At 38.8% G+C, this 24,730-nt stretch overlaps 1 protein-coding gene across 1 annotated transcript in view; it reads right to left on the bottom strand.

The window, feature by feature from the left end:
* Positions 1 to 3,244: 3,244 nt before the first annotated feature.
* Positions 3,245 to 24,730, bottom strand: part of LOC131678423 (uncharacterized) — a 444,679-nt gene continuing 423,193 nt past the window's right edge. The window contains exon 3 of the mRNA XM_058958574.1: positions 3,245 to 3,415. Coding sequence (XP_058814557.1) covers positions 3,267 to 3,415 — 149 coding nt within the window. The 3' untranslated portion in view covers positions 3,245 to 3,266. The remainder of the gene's footprint in view (positions 3,416 to 24,730) is intronic.

The raw sequence follows: 24,730 nt of genomic DNA, 5'->3' as shown, positions 1-24,730 counted from the left end.
GGACAATATATTCAAAGAATGTTTGATTGGCAATCAGTGATCTAGATCTGCGATTAGAAGTAATTTGGTGACCATTTCAATAGTTTTTAGCCTCTGAGGTATTACGATTGTACCGATTTATATGAGAAATTCCAGTGTATCCTTACTAATACCTCTGTAACTCCGGAAGCAAGAGTCAGAACCGAATGAAATTCAGCAGCAGTCAATGGCATTACTGTATCTTTCATTTGAAATCAAGTTTGTAAAAATCGGTAGAGAATTCGTTGGGGAATGGGTGTGATATTAGCTTAGGAACTTGGCGAGTTCCCCGGGGGCGTCATGAACCGTCATAGGTGGCCAATGTGGTCAAAGCTGCTTTGATTGATCATTAGTGATCCAGACCCGCAAACTAGAGTAATGTCACATCAATTTTAATATGTTTTACATTATTTGAACATCATGGTGGTACCAGTTTATATGGGAATTTGCTGTGTGAACGCACTCTGCAACCCGTAACTCCGGAACCGGAAGTCGGATCAACTAAAAATTCAATAGCAGCTTATGGGAGCGTTATACCTTTCAGATGAAACTAAGTTTGCGAAAATCGGTTCAGCCATCTCTGAGAAAATTGTGTGAGTTTAAATGACACACACATACACACATACACACACACATACATACACACACAGACATTTGCCGATCTCGACGAACTGAATCGAATGGTATATGACACTCGGCCCTCCGGGCCTCGGTTAAAAAGTCGATTTTTACAGTGATTGCATAGCCTTTCTTTATATGAGAAAGGCAAAAAGGTAGCTATAAAATGTTAGGATAAAATGCGATTTTGACTTAGAGTAATTAATTTATATCTAGTAGTACAAAAGTGAAATCGGAAGCGTTCGAAGACGGTTCACAAACCAATTGAAATACCGGAAAAAAGATAAAATTTGTTTATAAAAAGTAGACGTGAAGTTGGTAGCGGTTACCACATGGTTGTATGGTTATGTTACTAATACCTCTGGGTAGGTCCCCAGCGGGCCTTTTACTCTTGGCTCTAGAATGCCATGTGGAGATTAATCCTTTGCAGTACGATAGCACGGGCCGACATTCACGTGTCGGAAATCAACCACAGAATCATCCAGAACGAGCGCCACACATCAACCTACCGTTGTCTGGCAACCTTGCGAATCGGCAACCAAGCAACCGGTCGAATGAACTCCCGGTAATAGGAAGGACCATCACTACACCCAACATCGGGTTCTGAAGCACTCGGTTCCATTTTTCCGATTCCGGCGTCATCTATGGACGTCCCGAACTAACGTCGTGTGTCCGGATCCCACAGCATCGGTGCCGCATGAGACCGCCGTATATCGCCGCCACTAAACAGCAACCGCTACCGTCAAGATCCACCGGGCATGTATGCAACGTTGACAGATGAGCCTGCCAGTTTCCGTCTACAACCGATAAAAACCGCAAGTAGCAAGTGACGTCACTTAGGGTAATTTTAGGTAACAAATAGTGTTAAGATGTTTTCAAACCGGTGAGACTTGTACTATATAAGCACTGAGCCTTGGATTTGCAAATTTGCACCACGTTTCCCTCTTGTTCGGATTCCGGACTCGAAATGAGTCGCCATCCCCTGGTCTTTGGTTGTCGGTCGAAAAGATTTATCAGGTCGTAGCTTTTGAGCATCCCCCACGTAAGTACACCCGTTTGCTAGTCCGCGTCTGGTTGCATTGTCTGTGCCATTGCCGGAGGCCTCTAAATGAGTGTATCTGATGGTGTGTGGTATCCATATTCACCACGAGTAGACATACTTTCTCTCACCCTGAGCAGCTCGAGGTAACAATGGTTAAGGCTTCAATAAACAATAACATTTTTTTGCAACGAGTGAGCGCATATAACTTCCAGTTCATTGCTTCACTTAGGGACCCTTCATAAATAACGTAAAATAAAAATTGCCCAACATTGACTGCGCCCTCCCACCAAGGTCACAAAATGTCAAAATTATTTATACCTCCCCTGTGTTTGGTTCATGGATAAGAACCTCTCGGGTGGTGATACTATTAAATTTCAACCGTTATAGAGTTATTGAACTTTTTCCTGCAAATAACTTGTTTGTTTCATAATACCTTTAACCCAAAAAATATGCTTTGTATTTTGAAGCATTTAGTTCTATTAGAAAAATGAGAAAATTTTCTGCAAATTCCAATTTTTCAGTTAACGGAATTAAGTAACCTTTTAGTGCTGAAGTATCAATTATTAGTGTTCTTGAGGTGTTTTTATTATTTCATTACTAAACTTTTCCTGTAGTCGACTTCTAGGTGCTTAAGGGGAGGGGGGGAGGTCTTAAAGGTTGCAGCGCAAAAAAAAACGCTTTTTTACGATTTTTTTAGAACTTTGTGTGAAGCAAATTTATCAAAACTTATGTACATCATAGTGTATCATTTCAACAACATGCTGTAATTTTTCTATGAAAAATTATCAATAAACGACTTGATGACGAGGCTTTTTGTACAACGTCTCTGGAAATTTGCTGTGTTACCTGCCAATCAAAATGTACTTAACCGATTTCTTTCAAACTTTGCATACACATTCTAATTTAAAATACCAAACCCACAAGTTGAATTTTTGAGATATTTTTTTTAACAGGGTGTTTACTCATAAAAAGGCAGAATTTTTCATGGAAAATAGTAATTTTTATTTAAAATAAGAAAAAAAACCCTTTTCAAGTATAGTTAAGAGAAAATGAGATACAATTATTGAAGTTCAATAACTCAAACACATGGAAACAAGATGAGATAAATGCGTTATGTCGAAAAACAAATTATACAGCTTGTCTAGATGAACAATCTGAATTATTAAAATGATGATGTTAACTATTTTGATTTTTGAGATGTGAACGAAAAATCGATAAAAAGTGCGAACTTTTGAATAAGTCTTCTAAAAGGTTATTTTAACTTATTAACTGAAACATGCGAGAAACTCATCCAATAGAAAATTTTCTCATATTTTGAATCGAAGTAGAAGGCTTAAAATGCGAAGTGCACCTTTTGAGGGACTTAAAAACAAAAGTTATTTACAGAAAAAGTTCAATAACTCTGTAACGGTTAAGATTTGATGATATGTATGGAACGATTTTTATCTCCAAATTTGATCTCTCCCTTCGAGAGGTTCTTAGTCATGAACAAAAACCTTGTATAACCCCTAAAACATTAAAAAACCGTTTAAAAACAATAGTTTAAAGTTTAAAATATCCCTTTGCGTAAAATATATATTTTTCCAACTTACTTGAAGCTCTTCTCGGAAATGTCCTGAATCTTGTTGTCGACCAGCTTCAGCGACTCCAGCCGCAGCCCCTGGAACGTTTCGTCATCGACGTTGTGGATGAACGTGCGCGACATGTCGATGTGTTTTATCGTGCCGTGTAGAAATTCTGCAAACAAAGTAGAATACAGACATAAGACATAAGATAAGCAGTCGGAATGTTAAAGGATATTGATTGCTTTTGACGACGGCTTGTGGAAGACTATATGTCGGGGAAACACGCCTCGACCTTCAGGCTGAAAGTAGTTTTTTTCCTGCTAAGTGGCGTCTGGCTGATTCGTTGACGAACGCAATTTTCCCGCCTGATTCAATTACTGAGTCAACGAGGGGATAATTGAATCGGACAAATTTGTCGAAATTGGTGCCACTCTGATGCTCGGCTGAGCAGAAGGTAAGTTGTTACATTTGAAAAAAAAAAATCGATTTATCGGGTAAATCTAATTTATAAAATATATTCATCAACGGTAAGGGTATTGACGTTATATTTCACATGACTCTTTCTTCAGATGTGAAAGTTAGTTTACATTTGTCCCTCAACATCAGTGCGAATTTTACCGGCAAGACTATCCACTGCCGATCTCATTAGCCACCAGTTCGAACCGATCGGATTCCCCAGGGTAAATACGGATAGCCAAACTGAATCAAGTCCCAAACACAGAGGTAATCGTTTGAGAATACCTTCCCCGAAGCATGACTTAATGTACCCGGTCGGTCGGACCGCACTTCAAACTGGGTAGGTAAGGATAAAATCGAAATGAAGCATTTTCCACCCGAGAAGACCTACCGAGATGATGTAGGCGACTATGCTACTGTGGACGGAAAACTCGTCTTGCCTCGTTCGTGCTATTGTATCAGTTAGAGTGGATGTACAGACAGTGAATTATGCATTTGGGTTTCCCTTCTTTTGTCAACCTGGAACGACACCCATAATTTGGATGGGTCGAAAAACAGTTTCCACCGTTGAACGTCTAAATTATGGACAACTTTGCAGCATCTTTCGTTGTATTTGCAAACTCTCCGATGGACGCTGGGTCCGGTGTTTTGCGATGATGATTTGCATTCGTTTCGAAATGGTTTAATTTTTAATATTCTCTTTCCATTGCTTCGGTAATGGTATATGAGGATGGGATTGATTCGAGCAGATAAGAGTTAGAATTTATTAAGTTGATAGCGACGAAATTACGGAATGTTTTGGCACCATACAAATGAGGTTTTGGTAATAGGTTACATACAGTAGGTGGAAATAATCATATTCTCGGTTGGCCCTACTCACATATCCACGAATCCTTTCATCAGAAGCACTCAAAAGTGTGCAAAACCAATATAATAATCAGTTACATAAATGCCTGCAATCACACGAGAAAACGAAATTACGTGATAAACTGGAAGCAACAAATCACGGATCAATATGCTATTCACGATTTAAGTAATCCGATTAACGTTTATGTATGTACATCAAACTGAACTACAAAGCCCAACACTACACACTTATTGTTTGAAGCACTAAACAAGCACATTGAACTAAATTAGTTTTGATAGCTATTCATCGGGGGGCAGGCAAAACAAAATCGACATTTGGACAGGCTTGCGAATCCAAATCGTGGCTAGGTACTTGTTGTTGAATGGGCTCACGATTGCTCGGTTTAACTGCATCATTATATTGAGCACTTCAGCTAATTTAAAGTGCATGATTCTAAAATGGTTACCGGAAAACAAAAACGCTCGAAACAAATACCACAATGTTCGCCACTGAATTCGTATCGGATTTAAAAGCAGTTATTCAACGGGACTATTATCGGAAATATTAGTTTAACCCTTTCATGCCCAACTTTTTTCTAGTGTAGATAGGGTTTCAAAACTATTTTTCTTTAAAAACGGTGTGGTAAAGAGGCACGAAAAACCTTTTTTCATAAAGATACCCTCGCAGTGGTAGAAGCTGCTCAATTTTTACCTTCCAATGCTCAATACAATTTTTCTAGAATATTTACAAAAGTCCACTAGCGTGGAAAATGTAGCCAAAGACAGTCTAAATTGATAGGTTTTATCAGTTTTCAAAAATATTGCACCATAACGAAGATATATGAAAAAATCATTTTCCGTCATCAACGTAAAATGCCCCTGGCAGCACTGCTCCATCAGAATCCAATCAGACTAATTACAATCACTTCAGTTCTAGAGATGATCCTTGTAACTGTTAGTACTCAAATGAAAGGCAATAGTCTCGTTTATTAGCCTTACTTGTTTTTGTGAGCAAATCTTGCCTCAATCAAAAGATATAGCTGTTTAAAAACGTTGTTGTCCACAAACAACATGGGCATGAATGGGTTAAGGGTATTCATTCAAAAAACCAAACTTCCAAACGTATATTTGTTTATGGTAGAAGATTCGCTCGGCTTTCACTTAGACATCATCCCTTTGATTTGCTGGAAGCAGGTTTCTCGCATATCGCATTCTAATGTCAGCTTCAGTTCAAGCTAAATCAGTACCAGCTCCACTTCAGATTCTTGCCAGCCCTGCTGCCTAACTCAACGTTTACCTGCTGTTTACTGGGATGCATCGAAGGGTTAAATTATTTTACCTTGCTGTCATGTGAAAAAATCTGTACTATTCTGTACTTTTTTACAAAAATCTGTAATCTGTACCGTACAGAATCTGTACCAAAAATGCTTCAAAAATCTGTACCTTTCCAGAAAAATCTGCACTTGTCGCATCACTGACTTCAAGCAAGATGGAGGTCCAAAATTGTCCAAATAATATGAAATTTGGCATCCTAGCTTACATTGCCATTAATCACAAAAGTAGTCCTTTGAGATTTCAAAAATGAGTGTTTTTTGCAATGTCCTAATGCGGGTACAAGGGTGACCAAGGAGGGAGGGGGTGTTGATAAAAAGTGGAGGTGTAAGGGTAAGTGGGAAGGGGGGGGGGGGGTGGCGATGCTACTCCCATCTGCATATTACCATATTACCTTCCATTTGCGACTTGTTTTGTGAAAATCGGCTCGGTCATCTCCGAGTAACCGATGTTGGTCACACACATGCACACCAGGGATGCCACATTGAAATCTGTGTTTCGGCCAAAAAAAATCTTATTACCATCTGTGATGACTAAAACAGAAAAAAAATCTGTGAAAATCTGTTATCAAAAATGACGAAAAAAATCTGTGACAGTACAGAAAAATCTGTGAATACGGTAACCCTGATGCACACAGACATACACACATATGCATTAACACGTTTCCCGAACTCAAAGAAGTGAGTCAAATTGTATACGAGTATCGGCCAAAAGTTTCAAGCAATTTGTAACTCATTTTAATTATTTTTGCATCATTTATACATACATTGATTACCGGTTAATATGGGAATTTTGCATGTGGCCGCATACTTCAACCCGTAACACAGGAACCAGAACTCCGATTCAAAGGAAAATTAATAGCTTTCAATAGGGATGTTGTGGCTTTCATGTGAGACTAAATATGTGAAAATCGAGTCAGACTCTTTTGAGAAGCAGATGTGAATTCAATTCAGGAATTTTCCAGAAGCTTTCGGTTCCGCCGAACGTGTCCAATGTGGCCAACGTGGATTTGATTGGGCATCAGTGAGCTAATACTATATATCCAAACATTTTCGAACACATTTTATGAAGTTTTGCATCTTTTAGATACTATAGGAACGTTGTGCCTTTCATTTGAGACTAAGTTTGAAAAAAATCGATTCAGCCATCTCCGAGTAACCGATGTGCATTATTTTGGTCACATATATACATACACACGCACACACATACACATACGCACACGCAGACATTTGCCTAACTCGACGAACTAAGTCGAATGGTATAAGAGACTCAGCCCTCCGGGCCTCGGTTAAAAAGTCGGTTTTCAGAGCGATTGCATAGTCTTTCTATAAGATAAAGGCAAAAATCGTCAGTTTGGCAAAAAAAGTGTAAAATATATATATTTAAATGTTTTGATCTACTAAAGGAAACTGCTCAGAATTTAAGTTTTTTAAAGAACGCTGCCCATAAATTGTTCAGCCAGTTACAACATTTTAATCGCACTCCATCCCAAGCAACACTTGCAGCATGTAACGGCCGCGATTTGTTGCATAATCATAAAATTTTGCTGGTACGCTTTTTTGGTTGCTAGATCAGCTGAATAATGGTTGATGTACATTTTTTTCAACTAATTATGTTGCAGAAAATGCTATTCAGCAAATTGTGTTGCTTGGGATGATAGCCTATTCATTTCTGTTCCATGTATCGTCACATCGTTTTCAAATTAACATAGACATTAATTGGGAACCATAGAAAGCGACTAAAATGCTGCTACTAGTTGCAACATTAAGTTCATTATGACTGGACTAATAAAGTACAGTGTATTAACCTAACGCAGAAATTCAAATTGCGTGAGAATTAAAATATTGTCGTTTAAGTAACTAACTTTATTCTAGCCAATATCTAGTATTATATACTAGTTTTGTTAAGCTCGGCAATCACTTGTGATGAAGTGATTTTTTGGAGAGTTTTAGTGCTCGGCCTTCTATAAAACTTATTTACATAGTTCGTTTATTTGGCTTGGCTCGGTGCGTTATCTAAACAGAGCCGTGCGTTCTTTACTTATTTCTATTATGCTAACAATAAATAAAATTATTTTCATTGGTTTTCTGACAGATCTCCTGCGAGAAAGATATTTTTCTGACAAGCATCGTCTTGACATTTTACGGGTCATTTTATTACGGGTCACAAGTGTAAACTACCTAAATGATGGTGCTGGATGTTGGTTTTGAGGCACCTGAAGTAACTTTTCCGCTATCAATATTACCTGAACAGGTATCAAGAATTTGGTTTATAATTTGTGGTTCAGATAATGGCATTGGAGATTGTGGATGTGCAAAGAATTATCTGTGTAACATCGCATTATGTTTTGACTCCAATTCTCACCACGAAAACACCATTTGAAATACCGGGAACTTGTTTCTAGCTGTGCCCTCTGTACTTAATTCCATTTCTTTCCAATTTGACATGAATTTTTTCATGGCTACAGTGCAAGTAAGTGGTTTCAGATCTTGTAGCCGAACTTTTATTTTCTCATTATCCATATACATGAAGATCTTGATTATAGCATTGTTTCATATAATCACGTATTATAAGTTGTTGTGCAAAATGATTCGTTTCGCTTGGACGAATTTGTTGAATGCTCTCCGCACTAAATTCCCGACATTGTAGAACTCGATAAAGGCGGCTTCCGTAAACCTATTCTTCAGCAAATGTTTCACATCACGAATGCTCGATCGTATGTGAGAAGGACGAAATTCAATAGCCACCGTATTTGGCCGGAACACCACTACTTGCTTTTGCGCCTCACTCGTCTCGACAGATCGTGACCGGTGGTTCGAAATAGCAATATTTTTCAACATTTTCTCATTAATTTGTTTAAACTAAACAAGATACAAATGAGCTAAAAGTTACCGAAAAACTTGTTTTTTTCCTTTAATTATTTTTAAAAAATTCGGAGCCACCCGCCTCTGACTACGTGCCTGCTATGTTTGCTGATGATTTGAAATTCTACTGACTGATAAAATTTTTGGAGGATTGAAAACTACTTCGGTTGGACATTGACGCTTTGTTAACTTGGTGCACCATCAACCGAGGGGAGGTTAATACAGAAAAATGCAGCGTGATTACATTTACTCGAATCCTTCGTCGTTAAAGATTTGGGAGTTTATTTGGATAGCAAGTTAATTTTCTTCGAGCATGTAGTACCACCATAACTTTCTGCATGTTAGGATTTTTAAGACATAGCACTCAGTCGTTCGAGAATGTGTACAGTTTTAAAACGCGTTATTGTTCACTTGTACGGAGCATCTTGGAGTATGTTGTTTCTGTTTGGGCTCTTTATCAATCTAGTTTACACTCGTATAACGTTTTGGAACCGTTTTTTTCACTCCAAGGATGGTTTTAACGAGATGGTTTTTCTGGTAACACTGTTCGAGATAAGTTACAATTTTCGACTCCGCGATTGATTCTCGTTTTTTCGTTTGTTTTACGTGTTTCCGGCGTCCGTTTTCTCTTCAGGTGGTTAAACCGTGTCCGGGATGCGTGTGGCGAATGGAGTTGGGCTTCTGCTCGGTCCCACAGTTGGGGAAAGTGCCGCTTTTCAGAAGCTGGTTCCGGTGAATTCAGTTACGTCGGTCTGCCGCGTCGCTCGCTTTTGTCTGTGTTGGTGTCACATCATTGCAATGCAGCAAAAGTTCACGTTTGACCGTCGGGATTGGTAGTGTGTGTAAAGCTAAATTTGCTGCTTTGGTGTCGTGCGTGTGTACAGTGTGTTTCGTAATGGATCGGTATCACTTCTGGTTCTTGTAATCAACAGGAGTGCACCAATTAAAATGAAATGATCGGGTGTGTTTTTACATACAACATTCGAATAAAATTAATCGTATCGGAAGGTTTTATTAGCGACCAGCTACACGCAAAGCACACATACCACTCCATGGATGAAACTGGAACAGGAGTTGGAAGAAAGGCAATATTCAACACATGAAAAGAGTGAGTTCGTTCCGACATATATGTGTATATGTACTATTTTTTCTATTCGCTTGCGTGAGTGCGTTCTCATGGCAGTGTTTATTTTTCATTCCACTAGAAAACACGAGAATGTAGGTATGTTTGGTTCCAGAAATGTGTGAAGGACAAATGAAGTATGCAATATTAATGCGAGATTGAGATTAAAGCAATATTTACACTTATCCGATCCGTTTCAGTGGCGTTTCGGTGCCGTGCGCGGGCACCGGTATTCTTTCATGCGGGCTGGATGCGAGCATTCACACTTCTCCAGTACGACATCGTGCCGGACAGGTGTGAGTGCTCGCATTTGAATTGTGTCGGGGAGTACGGGTGTCCGTGCGCCGTGCTGGGCCGTCGCTGGGTCTGGTCGGAGGGGGTGGGGGTGAATTTGGCTTTAACCGGGTGGAATTTGTGAAGAAACGCCAAATAACGCGCACTTCTATTTTGCATGCATGCGTGTCCATAACCATTGCAACTGTGTCGGTGTCCTAGACGTCAAAAAAACTGAATGGGTGAGTTTATTATTGACTGAGTCGGGTAAACTTATTGAGGAACAATGTGATATATTCAGGTGTGGCCAAGATGGTCTTTTGGTAATCGTGGGATGAACTGTACATGAGCGGTGTGAGTGATCTCAGAATGGATCGGCTTGCTTTCGTCATACCGTTCGTTCCGCTCCCATTGAGTTGTGTGAGCACTGTGACGTCGACCCGTTGTGCTTCTGGATTGTTCACATATTTTTGGTTGCCAACATTTGCAGGCCGTGTGTTCAGCCACTCCTGTATATGCCACATTGATTGAGGTGGACCTGGGTGCGTTTGGCAGACTCTTTGTTTACTCTTCCGCTAGCAACTCGGTCGCATTTGTGTTAATTTTTGACTGTTTTAGTATGCTAGTGAAGATCATGGTCTTTTGAGATGTACTGCAACATTATTGGAAAGTTTGACTTGACCTATATGAGATGGTTGCGGGGGAGTTGCTTGGTGGTAGCGCTAGTGAGAGGACGTGTTTTGTGTATGCGGTCAGTCGTCGCACTTTCAATTTGTTCCTCAAATATAATGGTAGTGTACATGTGCAAAAAATAAAATGTGCGAGCAGTAATAATCATTCAATGATGGAATAATGCATTCGTACGTAGCTATTTAAGTGAAAAATGTGTTCTCCTCAAAATTTTCGGTTATTCGATGACGAAGCCTTACAAAAGTTGTGTTGTACAGAGAATAGAGTGTTAGTGAGTTCCGATGGCGATTTGTAAACGATTAACATGTAAAAGCGAGCGAGGAGTACGGCAGAACTACTCGGGTGCGCTCGGTCCATGTCTGTGTGCGTTTTTAATTTTCTTACAGGTACTGTGTATGCGACAAAACGGATCATCCATAAATGACGTAGCATTATATGGGGGAGGGGGGAGTTTTGTATTTTGTGATGATGTGTGACGACAGGGGGTAGGGGCTCATGTCATGCTACGTAGCTTTTTAAAGGGGAACAACTAACATCGTTTTTATTTTTTTTAAATTTTACATGTCAAGGGGGGGAGGAGAATTACCGTCAAGCTACGTAATTACCAGGGGGTATTTAAAGATTTGTGACGAAATGCTACGATGGGGGAGGGGGGTGTTAAAAATCACTCAAAAAATGCTGCGTCATTTATGGATCGTCCCAAAGTAGAAATGTGACGGCAACGAACGTGCCATGGTGATTGAACGAGTGTAAATAAACGAGTGAGTGTGGGAGTGTGCCTAAATATCTCGCGTGTTTTTTGTGAACGGCCGATAGGCGTGCTGTCGGAGTTCGCTTTGGGGGGGAATTCCAGACAGGCGCTTGGTATTTTCGGAGACGTCTGCCCGCTGAGTTCCGCGATGTTCGCGAGGTTGGGGTGGCAGCCCCCTTGTGGGGTTTCGTGTCAGTTAACGGATGTCAGCTAGTCGATTCCCTCGATTTTCCCAAGGCTAATAATCGATTATTAATTTTCGAGTATTCTAGTCATTAATCGAATATCTGCGTTAATTGAGTACAGAACGCATGACTACTTGTGTTGCCTTATGTATTTTCTTTGGAATGGTTTCTGCGGATATGATCTTCTATACATGCTCTTTGCGGACTTGCGGCCGGAGGGAGTTTGGTGCGCTTTGACGGTATTTTTGTCTGCTGTTTTAGCGCTTCGCTAGCCTGTGTGTAACGAATCGAAATGGATCATTACCGGAATGTGAACTTGTCGTTTTCGGGACAGTGTGGTGTTTGGTATCATGTGTGCTAGTTGACTTTGTTACCAAGCCGAGGTGCGCGAAATAAAACTTTATGAATGCTAAAAGATCAATAGAGATTAAGTATACAGTAGTTAAATCAATCGCGCGCGGAATTGATTGCTCCGAATCGACATTGTATTATTTACTTAGAATCGGTATTTTATTGAACTATTGTCTTAGAAATAACACAGTTTTTCATACTACGTTTTTGAAGTTCAATATTAGTAAAAGTCACTTTTGCTACGAAACCATTATACATGTGCAATTCCAACTATCTATAAGAATACTACAATAAAGTAACTCACACACAAATACCTGTTGCATATGGTTTCGAATTTATTTCAAACGATCGGCGGGTAAAGTTAGCACCGATACAGCAGAAACCACCAAAAATTCGTCGCGTGATAAAAAAGGGGATGAAACCGATTTATTAAAATATCCATAGTCGGCTATCAGGAGTTCAAGTTGCTTATTCGGCCTACCGTACTAATACAACAAATGATAAATTCCTAAAATTCTCGGCAGCCGGCTGACCAGAGCAATTATTGCATGATAACGCTATTAGCACACTTACTAACAAATCTTCCCTTCCCGTGATACATGTGGAGATGCAGAGGATTCCTCGGTCTCTGGTAGCAACATGTATCGGACTAACATTCCTTCCTTCCCCGGAAGATCTGCATACGGACGTGGCCGGTGTCGGTATTGATTAGCATGCAGGGATTAATATCGATTGCACAATGTGATTCATCATGTTATTCCCCAGCATGTTGTTCCAATGAACATTTTGCAATCTGAATTGGTTCTGGTCAATCACGGAGTAGCAACCACGGGCGATCTCTAATGCTTATGCTTATGCTTTAAATTGGCTGACAGTTTTAGATATCACAGCCAGAGGAAAACAAACCTCCAATTAGTGTGTGTGAAATGACTTGCATAGAACTCTATTGTTTATACCCTACCATTTCGGTACGGTACCGTGTCTCCTTAGTTAACCGGATCGTCATGTGCAACTCGCCCAGGTTAAAATGCAGCTTCAGTGCACCTTTCAACCCGTTCACAGTCCTGATATCATCCTGGTCTATACACATAATCACTGTCTAAGGGCTTAAGGCTTTAACTTCTGCCTTTTCACCCAGTGATGTGGTAAAAATCTCTTGTATAATTGAGCTGTTAATCGTGGGGTCCTCCTTCAACTCGAGTATATGTATGTAATTGTGTATATGTGTGTATATATGTATACATGTATTACAATGCGTATATGTATGTAGGTATTTGTATATGTATGTGTGTATGAATATATGTGTATATTTTATATGTATACATGTGTGTATCTATGTATGTTTACATTCGTATTGATTTACATGTCGTTTAAACTTCATTATTTTTTTGGTTTGTGTGTGTGTATGTGTATATGTGTGTATATGTACATATAAATGTTCAAAAAATGGTTTCATTATACACGGGATTGTTTTGTAGTGCACATATATAATCTATTAATGTGAAAAACTGATACTTCTGGATAGAAGTCAGATCTTCCTCCAATTACAGCCCCTTGGAGATCTCCAATGGAACAACTTACACAAGTTCAACAGGCAGTGACACCAGACTAAGAGAAACAAAAGGCTGAGGAAAACAAGGAGTCTATCGGTTCTTTTTTATTATTTCCCCTTTTCTTTCTTAAATAAGCAGGAATTCAAGACATGTGGATGAGAGTCAAAGGAGACATAAATGGGAGATAGAAATGAAGGTAGAAAACTACACTACAATGGTAAGTTTTTTAGTACACATGTGTTATGTTATATATACAAATTGAACCAATATACTAAATACGCGTCGATTTCCTGCTTAAATGGAATCGAAAGTCTTACTGTAATGTTACAATTCAATTGATACAAACATTACAGTAAGGCGGGGCTAGTTGATGGAACGATGACCTCGGAACATGTCTGGCACTGTACACGAAATGGGTCATCGGAAAGTCAATTGAGCTAACACCTTTCTAAATCCTTGAACCAAGTTATTTGCATGAATGTTTAAATACATGCAAACATCTTTTTTCTGTAAATCACTACCAGCTAGTGGGAGATAGGATGGTTAACACACACACACACACAAGGATGGTTTTAACGAGAATTTTCTATTCTATTCTATTCTAACCCTTACACAGCCAGTATTGAAAAGCATCCTGGAAAACACCGAAGTTATGCTTTAGTGTTTTTCTTGCCATTATTAATATTTGAAGCATATTATGTTTAATATGTCGCAAATATTAAAACGGCCAGGCCTACTGTGCAGAGTTGGGTTAAAAGGTGTTTCAAAACTATACGGCAATTAGGGAAACATTGGGAGACTTGACCAGGTTTTCAGCTAAAACTGCATAAATCTCTAAAAAAGCCTACAATCCCTCAAAAGTCATTCAGATATAAAGTGCAAAGTTATTGTGCGTGTTCATGATTTTTTGCAGAATTTTTAATAAAGTTTTTGAAAAGTTACAAAAGTTTTTCTGTGATCGTTTTTTTAGGTCAAGTCTCCCCACTGCGGGGAGACTTGACCAAGGCGTGGGGAGACTTGACCAAGAGAATTTTGAAAAATCATAACAAAAAATAATGCATACCGTCACATGCCGTAATTATTTTTTTTTCCATATTGTCGGGATCCTTAGGTAGCAGTAAAAAATATAAAATGGTTACATTTGATAAATTTCGATTTTTAATGCATTTCTTCTTAAGGGTTAACTGTACTGCTTGTATTGCATGTTACGTCACGAAATCAGTCCTACTATTGCTAACTTTGTTTACTAATACTAAAATATAAAGGCTTATGTTTGAGGTGGATTTTTTATGGCGTGATTAAAATTAACAGTAGATACCAAAGCATAATAAATATCAGCAATTTTGTATCTTTCTTCAGCTAATTGCCTCTTGGTCAAGTCTCCCCATAAAATCTTGGTCAAGTCTTCCCAACGTTAGTTCAATGTCATACAAATTCTAGTAATAACTATTCCAATTTATGTAAAATCATTTCACTACTTCACAAGGATTAAGATGGTATATTAGAACATTGATAGTAATTTTTAGTCGAGTAGATATGTCCATACAAAGTTTGATAAAAAATTACATCATTTAATGCAAATTTATTAATCACATAATATTTTCTATAAGGAAAGGATTTTTCATTCCAAACATTTAAAATTACCAAGGGATCGAAACAAGTATAAAAATATTTTTGAAAATTTTTTAAGAATCGAGTAGAAGACGCCATAGCCAAAAATAGAATTTTGCGCTTGGTCAAGTCTCCCCATGTTCCACTAATTTATTCATTTAATGAATAATTTAACTAACGAATCGTTTTGAATCTTGAATGAGGAAGTAACGAGGACAACCGCACCGACTGTTTCAGTTTATAGGGGATTGGGAGGGCTAAGAAGGTTAATGTCACTCCTTTCTTTGGTCCTTGTGGATGGAGCAGAGGTATTTCAAAGACGGTTTTAACGAGAATAAACATAAACTTCAAAAATATTTTATTATATTGTAAACTATAAATCTATTGTCTTCTAGCGTATACATAGGGCAACTGCCGAGTTTTGATAGGTGGTTTTCTTATTCTAAAATAGAAGCATCTAAACTATTTATTGTTGTGGTGGGGTTTGTTTTTAGAAAATTCTGTATAAACAAATCGATTATTTTGATATAATCAAGTAACAACCATATACTAGCCACCCACCACTCGATGAAGCTATTCGTACAGGTCTGCCATGATTGTTAATAAAGTCCAAGTGTTTTGAAGTCGTGCTGTTTCTTTAGTTTATAACTTTTCTCAGTAATTTTTTACAAACTTTCAAAGTTCCACGAATATTTCACGAATATTTCACTAGAAGAATACCTTTAGAAATGTATGTATTCTCAATTTTAGCCGATTTTCCATGCTAATTTCCATATAAAATTTTTAGAGGGTCCTGAGACACAATCGATCGGTATTCCGCAAAAATAATTTCTTCCATATAAATTTAAATCAATCTAAATATAAAGCTCTTCGATCATTTCAAATTTTCTCTTTGATTTGCTGTGCGACTGAAAAGCCTTCGGGTCACGATGCGATGCTTTCTGTCTAGTGTCGAAACGGGAGATTTTCATCAGTACCTTCGCTCTTATCATTACTATCTCTCTGAGGGTTGTTTTCCCGTACATTCGGTAGTGGTAATCGATATTCCGGTCTCCTTGTACGGCATACGATATAGTTCATACGATATCAAGAATGCGGCGGAGTATATTTTTGTGACGAAAAACTTTAACCTGCATCTAGGCTAGATTTGTACGGAAAAATGTTACATCTTCTATATATTTTCAAAATAAAATATTTCCTTCTAGTGGACCACAACCTAATAAGTTTATTTAATCAAATCGAACAATATCAATAATAATTTTATTGAATAATATTAATAAACCATAATAAAGTTCATTTAAAATTATGAGAAAATCAGTTTATAATATTTCAAATTCATCTTTCCGTGAACTGAACTGCTCTCGTCCGCATGCCGCCGGACAACCAACGCGACAAACTACGAGAGCACTTCACACGAAATGACCATCCGGCGGGCCAGCCCACAACGCAGCACACAGTGCCCTGTGAAGCAAAATTGAATGTAGGTACACTTCAATCAAAACCACGCCATCTGCATGCGAAAGCTCGCCCCGCTGGATTGGTTTCTGATATATGGGCTTATTATTGCCCCCGTGCATTCGAAATGTGTGCACTGCGTGATATTGGCGGTGACCAGTCACAAAACACATCGTCAATATTTGCATCCAGCATGCATCTATTATTAATATCCCTATGTTTATTTGATATCTCATTTACATCGCAATGCATCATCAATGCAAATAAAATGGAAAGCGATTCGGCAAAGCTCCGTTACTGGCAAATGTGCATTCATTCAAAATTGATGCTTGCTAACCTGGTTCAATTCGTTGATTGAAAATTTCAAATGAGATTTCCGGAAGCCAACTTTTCCAATTTACGAGTTTCATTTCGATCGATCCGGTTTTGCAATGTCTTAACTTTCATCGAATTCCCAGCTAGAGGGATCCGATTCTACCGGCTTCGTTTGAATGTCAAGCCTAACCAAATCACATTCATTTTTCATCTCTTAGGTTCCCACCCCGTGTTTTTTATTTTGGCTAGCTCTACTATTTCAGTAATTCTCAAAGCCCCTTGGAATGTTCGGTTCTCCGATTTGTTTTTCAAATCTGACACAGACGGTTCCATCAGCCTGTGACCGAATTGTTCCGATTTTTCCGTTCTCAGCTGCAGCTGTGAAGGATTGCGAAAAACCGATACGATTCAGTTCATTTCAGGTTGGGAGTTGATCTGGCCAGCTGACACCCGCCGCCGGGGGAAGTCATTCGTACGCCCAACACTGCAATGATGGAAAAAATAGCACAAAGTTGTTGGCCCATATAAATCGGACTAGTCTGGATTAGTTTCGGCTGGAGCTGTGTGCAAACTGTGAATTAGATGGGGGAATTTGGAAGTTCGAAATCCACAGTCAGGTAGAAAGGATGCCGTTAGGTCGGAGGAGTTTGGAAAGAGTTGAATTTTGTTCATTAGGGTGATAAAGCGTGTAGTCTTTGATGAAATTTGGAGATCAATTCGCTGAAAACATAAGAAGAATAATTAACAATCGCTAAGCATGTTAGGTTTGAATCCAGCTAGTACAGTGAGAAAATTGTTCACGGATTTTCCTCGTAATATAGCTTCAAGAAAACAGGTCTCGACGAAGTCAAAACAAAATGATAAAAATAAAAATAATAATGTATTAAGGGCCGATTTCTTCACCCTCGTTTAACGTTTAAGCCAGGTTTAAACGTACTGGTAAACCAGGTTTAAAAATTAAGCGAGGGTAAAGAAATCGGCCCTAAGAAAAAAAATACTTAAAAACAATTACATGTCAATGAAACGTTAGAAAATACAATACTTTTTTTAAAATGGAAAAGAAAACAGCCTTCTTACTTAGAACTCCTTATGGGAATTTGAAAATAGCTTCGGAACATTACTGGCTCATCTCCGCCCCCCACTGATAATGCGAACCAAATTTTCTCTCACTTCTAGTACTAGGCGCCTAGTCAAGTAGAACAGAATTTATTACCGAAAACTTTCCACTTTCTGACCGTTTAGTTCAGCTCCAATAACTAAAACATTTCATGCCCAGCTCAATTTCACTTTGATACGAGATTTCGTTCTCCATATTTTCCTATGGCTTTTCGTTCATCAAGATAAAGATATTCCGGTCGGTTGCGATGCCGGAACGATTCCTGAAATATTTTCAAGCGTCAGTATGGCAATTTAGTATAAATTCTCGTCGCTGCTTTTCCCTCCAGTGATGGCCAGATTATGACCGGAGTAGGGTTGCGCAATAAATCAATCAATGACACTACTGTCTACGGGGCAGTCAAAGTGGTACAGTGTTTCTTTTTCAATAGATGCGGGATTATGAAATGTGAAAGTTAGACTTCCTTTTATGTTGTTAAATTTCACAACAATGTAGAATTATCGGGGACAGTTCATTGAAAAAACATTCATAGCCAACAGGATAGATTTTGCTCTTATAGAGGATTCCAATTTTCAAAGATAAAGTTGTTAACAAAACACAATGTTCAGCATACTTAGAATCCGAATTATTACGGTCACAATGAGCCAACCACCGTCCGCATACTTTCACGGCAACAATTACCGAATATAAACTCGATTTATCGGACCGTCATAACTCATAGCTGCCCGCTCATTCGTTCATAAATCAGAACCCCCTCCCCCGCCCAGGGGGGACGGTAGCAGACCGAACGAACCCAACGGTGATGGCAGTTCCTTCGCAACCGCAAGGCCACTTGTTCAACTTGTCATTCGTGATTTGCCACCGCTCGGAATTAATTAAAGCTTGCAACTTTGAAAGCATTGTCCGCTCGGTTGGTTGTGCAGCGCAAAGTCGTGTGCAGTTTATGATTTGTACTGCCGGGAGCACTCGGCAGCAGAATGTCACTGACAGGCAGCATATGCTATTTCCTGTCACGTCATCCGCAGCTCATTCTCATTTTCCGCTTGAAATATGGGTTCGAGTTCTAATCGGGACGTATTATCCATATATGTACACACAGGACCGTACCGACCGGTGAGTTGGTTGCCTACGTAGATGTCGCTGGTCATACATCGTCGTTTGCTGGAATTACAGTCAATATAAGAACAATGGGACGGCGGACGATGTTGGTCGAAGTTATTGACGGAACAAAATTAGGAACGATAATTAATTGTGCCACATTTAGTTTAGTGTACGTAAATGAACTGGACCTCTGATTAAGCTGTTACGGACAAATATGTTCAAATGATGGTAGGCTCAATTTTTTTCGGTACGAGCCAGTATAGCGTCTCATACGTAATACTCTCAGGGCAGAAACTTACGTCGTATACCTCTTCCCTGCGAGATCGTGCAAACGTTAAGCGATTTCCTGCATTGACTTTATACACGGTTAAGTTATCTAAGTATTCCATTAATTCAAAGCCTCCCGAATTGGTATCAGAGCTACCCCAAATTTTGCCACAGTAGGATACAATTCTTTTGAAATCATCAGAAATTAATGATTCATTGTGCGGCAAATATGTCGGGAATTAGACGTATTTACTGATAAAGTATCATTCATATCACTTGAGACATCACAAATTTAATAATTTCTGAAATCAAATATAAGTCCTAAGTTTCCTTCTTGTACAACGCGAGAGAGTGAGAGACTCCCAATAGCTGCACGTTTATTCTAATAAATAAGGCCATTACAAATCTTTTTTAAAAATTATGTCCAAGTACAAATTTTTTTCTGAAGGGGGGGGGGGGGGGGGGTATCAACAAAAAATAAATATTTATTTTAATAAACACATTTTTTCTTTTTGCATTTTCTTTCGATTGTTCTCGTGGACGTTTCCGCAGGATGATTTCGTATAGCGGGGTTGAGCTATTTGTTTTACTAGAAAAAATCAAGCAAACATTACTGAATCAATCAAAAGTTCACATAGGAAAAGGATGCTAAAGTTTTCGTTTTAAATAATTTTCCCAACAGTGCAATTTTTAAATTCCCAATAAAAGCTTGAAAGTTCTCTAAAAACTTAATGTAAACATTTAAGAGTACTTTAAGGTATTAACTTTTGGTTGGTTGAATAGTTTTCGTTCCGTTGTGGCGGCACATGGACCGACTGTACACACAAGGCATGAAAATCTGTCAAAGGTGAACCTGCTTGATAACAATGTACAGAAACAGGATTGCAACATTTCACTTATGGACTTTTGGAAAACATTCTGGAATGAATCCAAAGTGTGCGTCAATGGAATTATTCATCTCAGACATGGTTTTCTCTGATATTTTTTTCTATTGCGTATTTCGTATACAGTAGCCTGGTAAACGTACATCCTGTGCATACTATAATTTTTCGAACTCTAGTGGAAACATCAGCTTTGGTTTATCGCTTGTGCTTGAAGACTTGTAGATTTGTTTGTTTGGTACATGATAGTAATTCGGCTCGGTTCCGTGTACATCTTCGAACTCTTTGCATTTTTCTCCATCTTGTTGCGCAGTAGGTAGCCACATCAGAGAAATTCATTTGATAGTCGTACGGATTTATGAAATGTATAGCAATCATCAGTTCATTTTTTGCCTTTTTCATATAAGGAAGACTGTGCAATCACTCTGAAACTCGACTTTTTAAGCTACACCCGGAGTGTCGAGTGTCATATACCACTAGATTCAGTTCGTCGATATCTGAAAATGTCTGTATGTTTTATAGTATGGTTAAAAAGCTTCAGTGGCGTAGCCAGAAATTTGGTTTGGAGGGGGTTTTGATGAAAATCGCAAATTTTTTGAAAAAATGCTAAAATTTAATATGAGTTTGATAAATTATTGAAAACTCAAAAACATAAGTAGTCTAACAGATGTCATTCCAGTCTACAAACAAGAAGGATCAACATGGAACAGTTTTCAAACCTCTATAGATTATTTTCTTGTATAATATGTCAATGAAGTCAAAAATTGCGATCTTTTAAAGTGGGATAAATGATCTAAAAAATTTTCAACGTTCAAGATCACCTAATATAACAATCCTTGACTTTGAAGGTTTGACAACTTCGGGAAGTTATCAACATAAAACAGCGCCTGCTTTGATATAGAAATTTTAGTGATTAACTCTCATAGAGGTAATTATGGTGAATTAATTTTTCAAAAATATTAAGAGACATGGTGCCTTCAGCAAAGTTTTTGATAATGTCATTTCAAACAATTTTGTTGAAAATATAAAGGCTACATGAAATCAACATATAGGGATTTAAATGGACTGGGCCTGCTATATTTCTTCTTAGTGAAGAAAAATTTAGGTGAAAACTATTTTTTTCTGCGCTACGGATAAAATTGTTTGAAACAATCATTGCGAGTTGAGAACACAAAACCTATAACTAAATTATGGATGGATGGAACTGAAACTTGCGTTTCGACTTCATCTCATCAGAATCCGACACTAACTTGGTGGGCGGACTAAGCTTGCGCCGAATTGATGCTAGCTCCTGAAAATGGAATCACTCTTTGTGTTTTTGAGTCCTTTTAATATCTGGGAATTATTTGTTTTAAATCCAGTTCCCTTATTTTTTTTGTAAGCTTCAAAGGCACCTTGAATGCAATGTGAATTTATTATTTAATTACCGCAGAAGAGATTTATCAAATACAGTAATTGCAGAATAGCTTGTTGTAAAGGTTTTCTACTACTATATTTCGATACTCTGAATATGTGGGATATTTATGTCTTTGACAAAGTTGTTTGAAATAGCACTTTCGAAAACTTTGCTGGAGACATTAAGTCTCGACCCAAATTTGGTTGAAGAGTAATTCTTGTCTATAATTACTTCTAGGAGGATTAACCGTCAAAATTATTCTATCAGCATATGAACAGTTTTACGTTTTGAAATTCTTCAATGTTACTTAACATCGAAATTTGGCAGTTTCGAATGAATGTGATCGTGACCGTTAAAAATTTATCGAGCATTAATTTTACTTTTCTTCAATAGTCAACCTCACAACTTGCAGTACTAGTACGTAGCACACAAAATTTTAGTACACCATTCATTGCATCCTGCTAAGAGTCTATTCATATAGTTGATAATACAACAAAAATCCAATGCTCATAAAACCGATCCTGACCTGCTAGAGACAAAATTACATCAGCTTTCAACTAGTTTCTGAAATGTTATTCTTGTTGTTAACCATATTGAATTGTTGTCTAAACTCTACACAATCTAAAAAAATACATTTTCAGCAAATGTTGAAATGTATGTAAGTTTTCGGTAAACAAGCTTATGTTTTATATGCAATCAACCTATTCAAATTTAGATTCCCATTCGAAAAATTGTCTCTAATCCATATTTTGAAGCATCTTTCCAAAAATGAGCTCATAATAATTCAGAGTTATTTTATTTTACATTGAAGTAATTTGACAACTATGGGATTTTGGCTAAGAGATAAGTTACAAGATCCCCTTCCCATAATTTTCCAAAAGTTCTCATGACGCTTTAAACACAGTTCTCAATGTAGTGATCAGAGAATATTTTTCCAAAAATATTTTGTGGAATATTAAATTAAATTCGTCAGCATCAATTTTTTTTCAATCCAATTAATTTTGGTTTGGGGGGGGGGGGGGTTTAACCCCCAAACCCCCCCCCCCCCTGGCTACGCCACTGAAAAGCTTCAAAACTGCATTGGCCCTAGTTGGGACTCACTTTTGTGCCTAACCACTACTAACAGTCCTCACTTTTCTTCCTTCCTTTTGTTCCACGAGACTGCATCGAAGCGTTATATCGTGGGGAGGCTGATTCAGTCTTAAGACAAAATGATACATTAGAGCGGTTTAGCTCCGAACACATATCCGGCTAATCGCAGTGGTGAACTTCCATTAGCCATTTGGCTCTCGTTTCTGTGAACCATTTAGTTCCTGTTTTCGCGAGCCATCTCAATTCCTCGTCGGAAGTTCTCCCGATACCGATGCCTGTTGCGTGAGTCATTTAGCTCCCAGTTTTGTCGCAATCTTCTCGCATAGTCCATAAATCCTACTAAAAGGGCCAACTTGGCGAGGACGGTTCGGCGATACCGGATGGAGCGTAGCTTCTGGTTCGCTGCTTCAGGTTCGTTGAAAACTCGACGACCCACCGCTGGTGCTTCACTCGACCTACTCGATCTTGTCCCTGACGGTGAAACTAGTCTGCTCACATGCTTTGGTCCGGCGATTCCAGCTGGTTCGTGGTGCCCAGTACACTGGCGCCTCAAGCAAAGCTGTGGTTGCTCTCACAGCCTTCCCCTTAACATAATCATCGTAAATTTAAAAGTTCAAATCGATGATATATTTTCCGACCGCGCTGTCTTTCGACTGCTAGTCATCACCAACTCTGTTTTATGATGGGCAATCGTCTCCGTGTCGAGTGTCTCCTCTTCTAGCGATAGTCCGATTACTTGGAACACCACATCATCCGTGAAGCCGAAAATCGTTATATCTCTGGGAAGGTTCAGCTACAATACTCCATCGTACACTGCATTCCACAGCGTCGAGTCGAGGAACGTCAGTTGTAGTTATGATTCTCCCTTGTCTGTCTCGTAGATCAGTGTTCGGTACTGAAAGTAGCTCTTTAATATCCAGCAAAGTTACTCATGCTGTGCAGCGAATGGGCGATTGCTTCCCAGCTAGTACTATTGAAGCATTCTTCACGTCCAAGGGAACCACCACACAAAAACGATATCCTTATCTCTGCTGTCTCCAAAGCTCCCACAACCGTTTGGATGGATTTCACTGTAGACCTGCCTATAAGGAAGCCGAATTACATGAGATGCCGTTCTCACGGTCCGCGTACTTCGTTAGCTTGTTCAGGATTACTCCTTCTCTCTAACATTACCAAGATCTCCATGTTGTCCCGGCATCGGAAGCAACATCAGCTTTTGTCGCTTCCAATTATCGGACCGTTTTGAACATATCCGGGCTCTCATGTATCACTTCACTTTTATGGCTTTCGCCATCTCGATTTTGTTGGTAAATCGATCTTCATCTTTGTGATCATCCTCCTCACTGTACGGCGAAAATAGATTCATGTTGTGGGGAAAACCTTTCGATGGTGACCTCCATCTTTTCCGGGCACCTTTCAGGTGGTGCAGCTGAGCCTTTTATCTTTGTTATGCCAACTTTGTAGGTCGCTCCTAAGGAAATTTGCGTTGGCTTTGTGGCAAGGCTTTCTTGTACAGCTTGACTGCTTTGTTGAGAGCGGTTCTTGCAGCTCGCTTCCCTTGAGCTTTCTGACTTCTGTTTTAATTTTAAATATATTTGACACGGCTCAATGCGTTAGCACAACTGAGCCGTGGAGCGCATCTTGGGGGTCATTTGGTCCGTCTTCTCTCGCGTTTTCGTTTACGTTTATGTCATCATCGGTACTGCATTCATCTTGCTCATCGTCGGATGTTCTTATTTGTTGTTTGTGCATACGGGACGCTATTGTAAATCCTTCTTCATCGGTATTAGATTTCTTATTGGTGGTATTGGTTGTTGGTTTGGAAACA

The sequence above is a fragment of the Topomyia yanbarensis genome, chromosome 2 (assembly GCF_030247195.1).
Source record: "Topomyia yanbarensis strain Yona2022 chromosome 2, ASM3024719v1, whole genome shotgun sequence".
In the NCBI taxonomy this organism is placed as follows: domain Eukaryota; kingdom Metazoa; phylum Arthropoda; class Insecta; order Diptera; family Culicidae; genus Topomyia; species Topomyia yanbarensis.
Note: the sequence above shows the minus strand (reverse complement) of the source record. Positions and strands in the feature narration are given on the sequence as shown.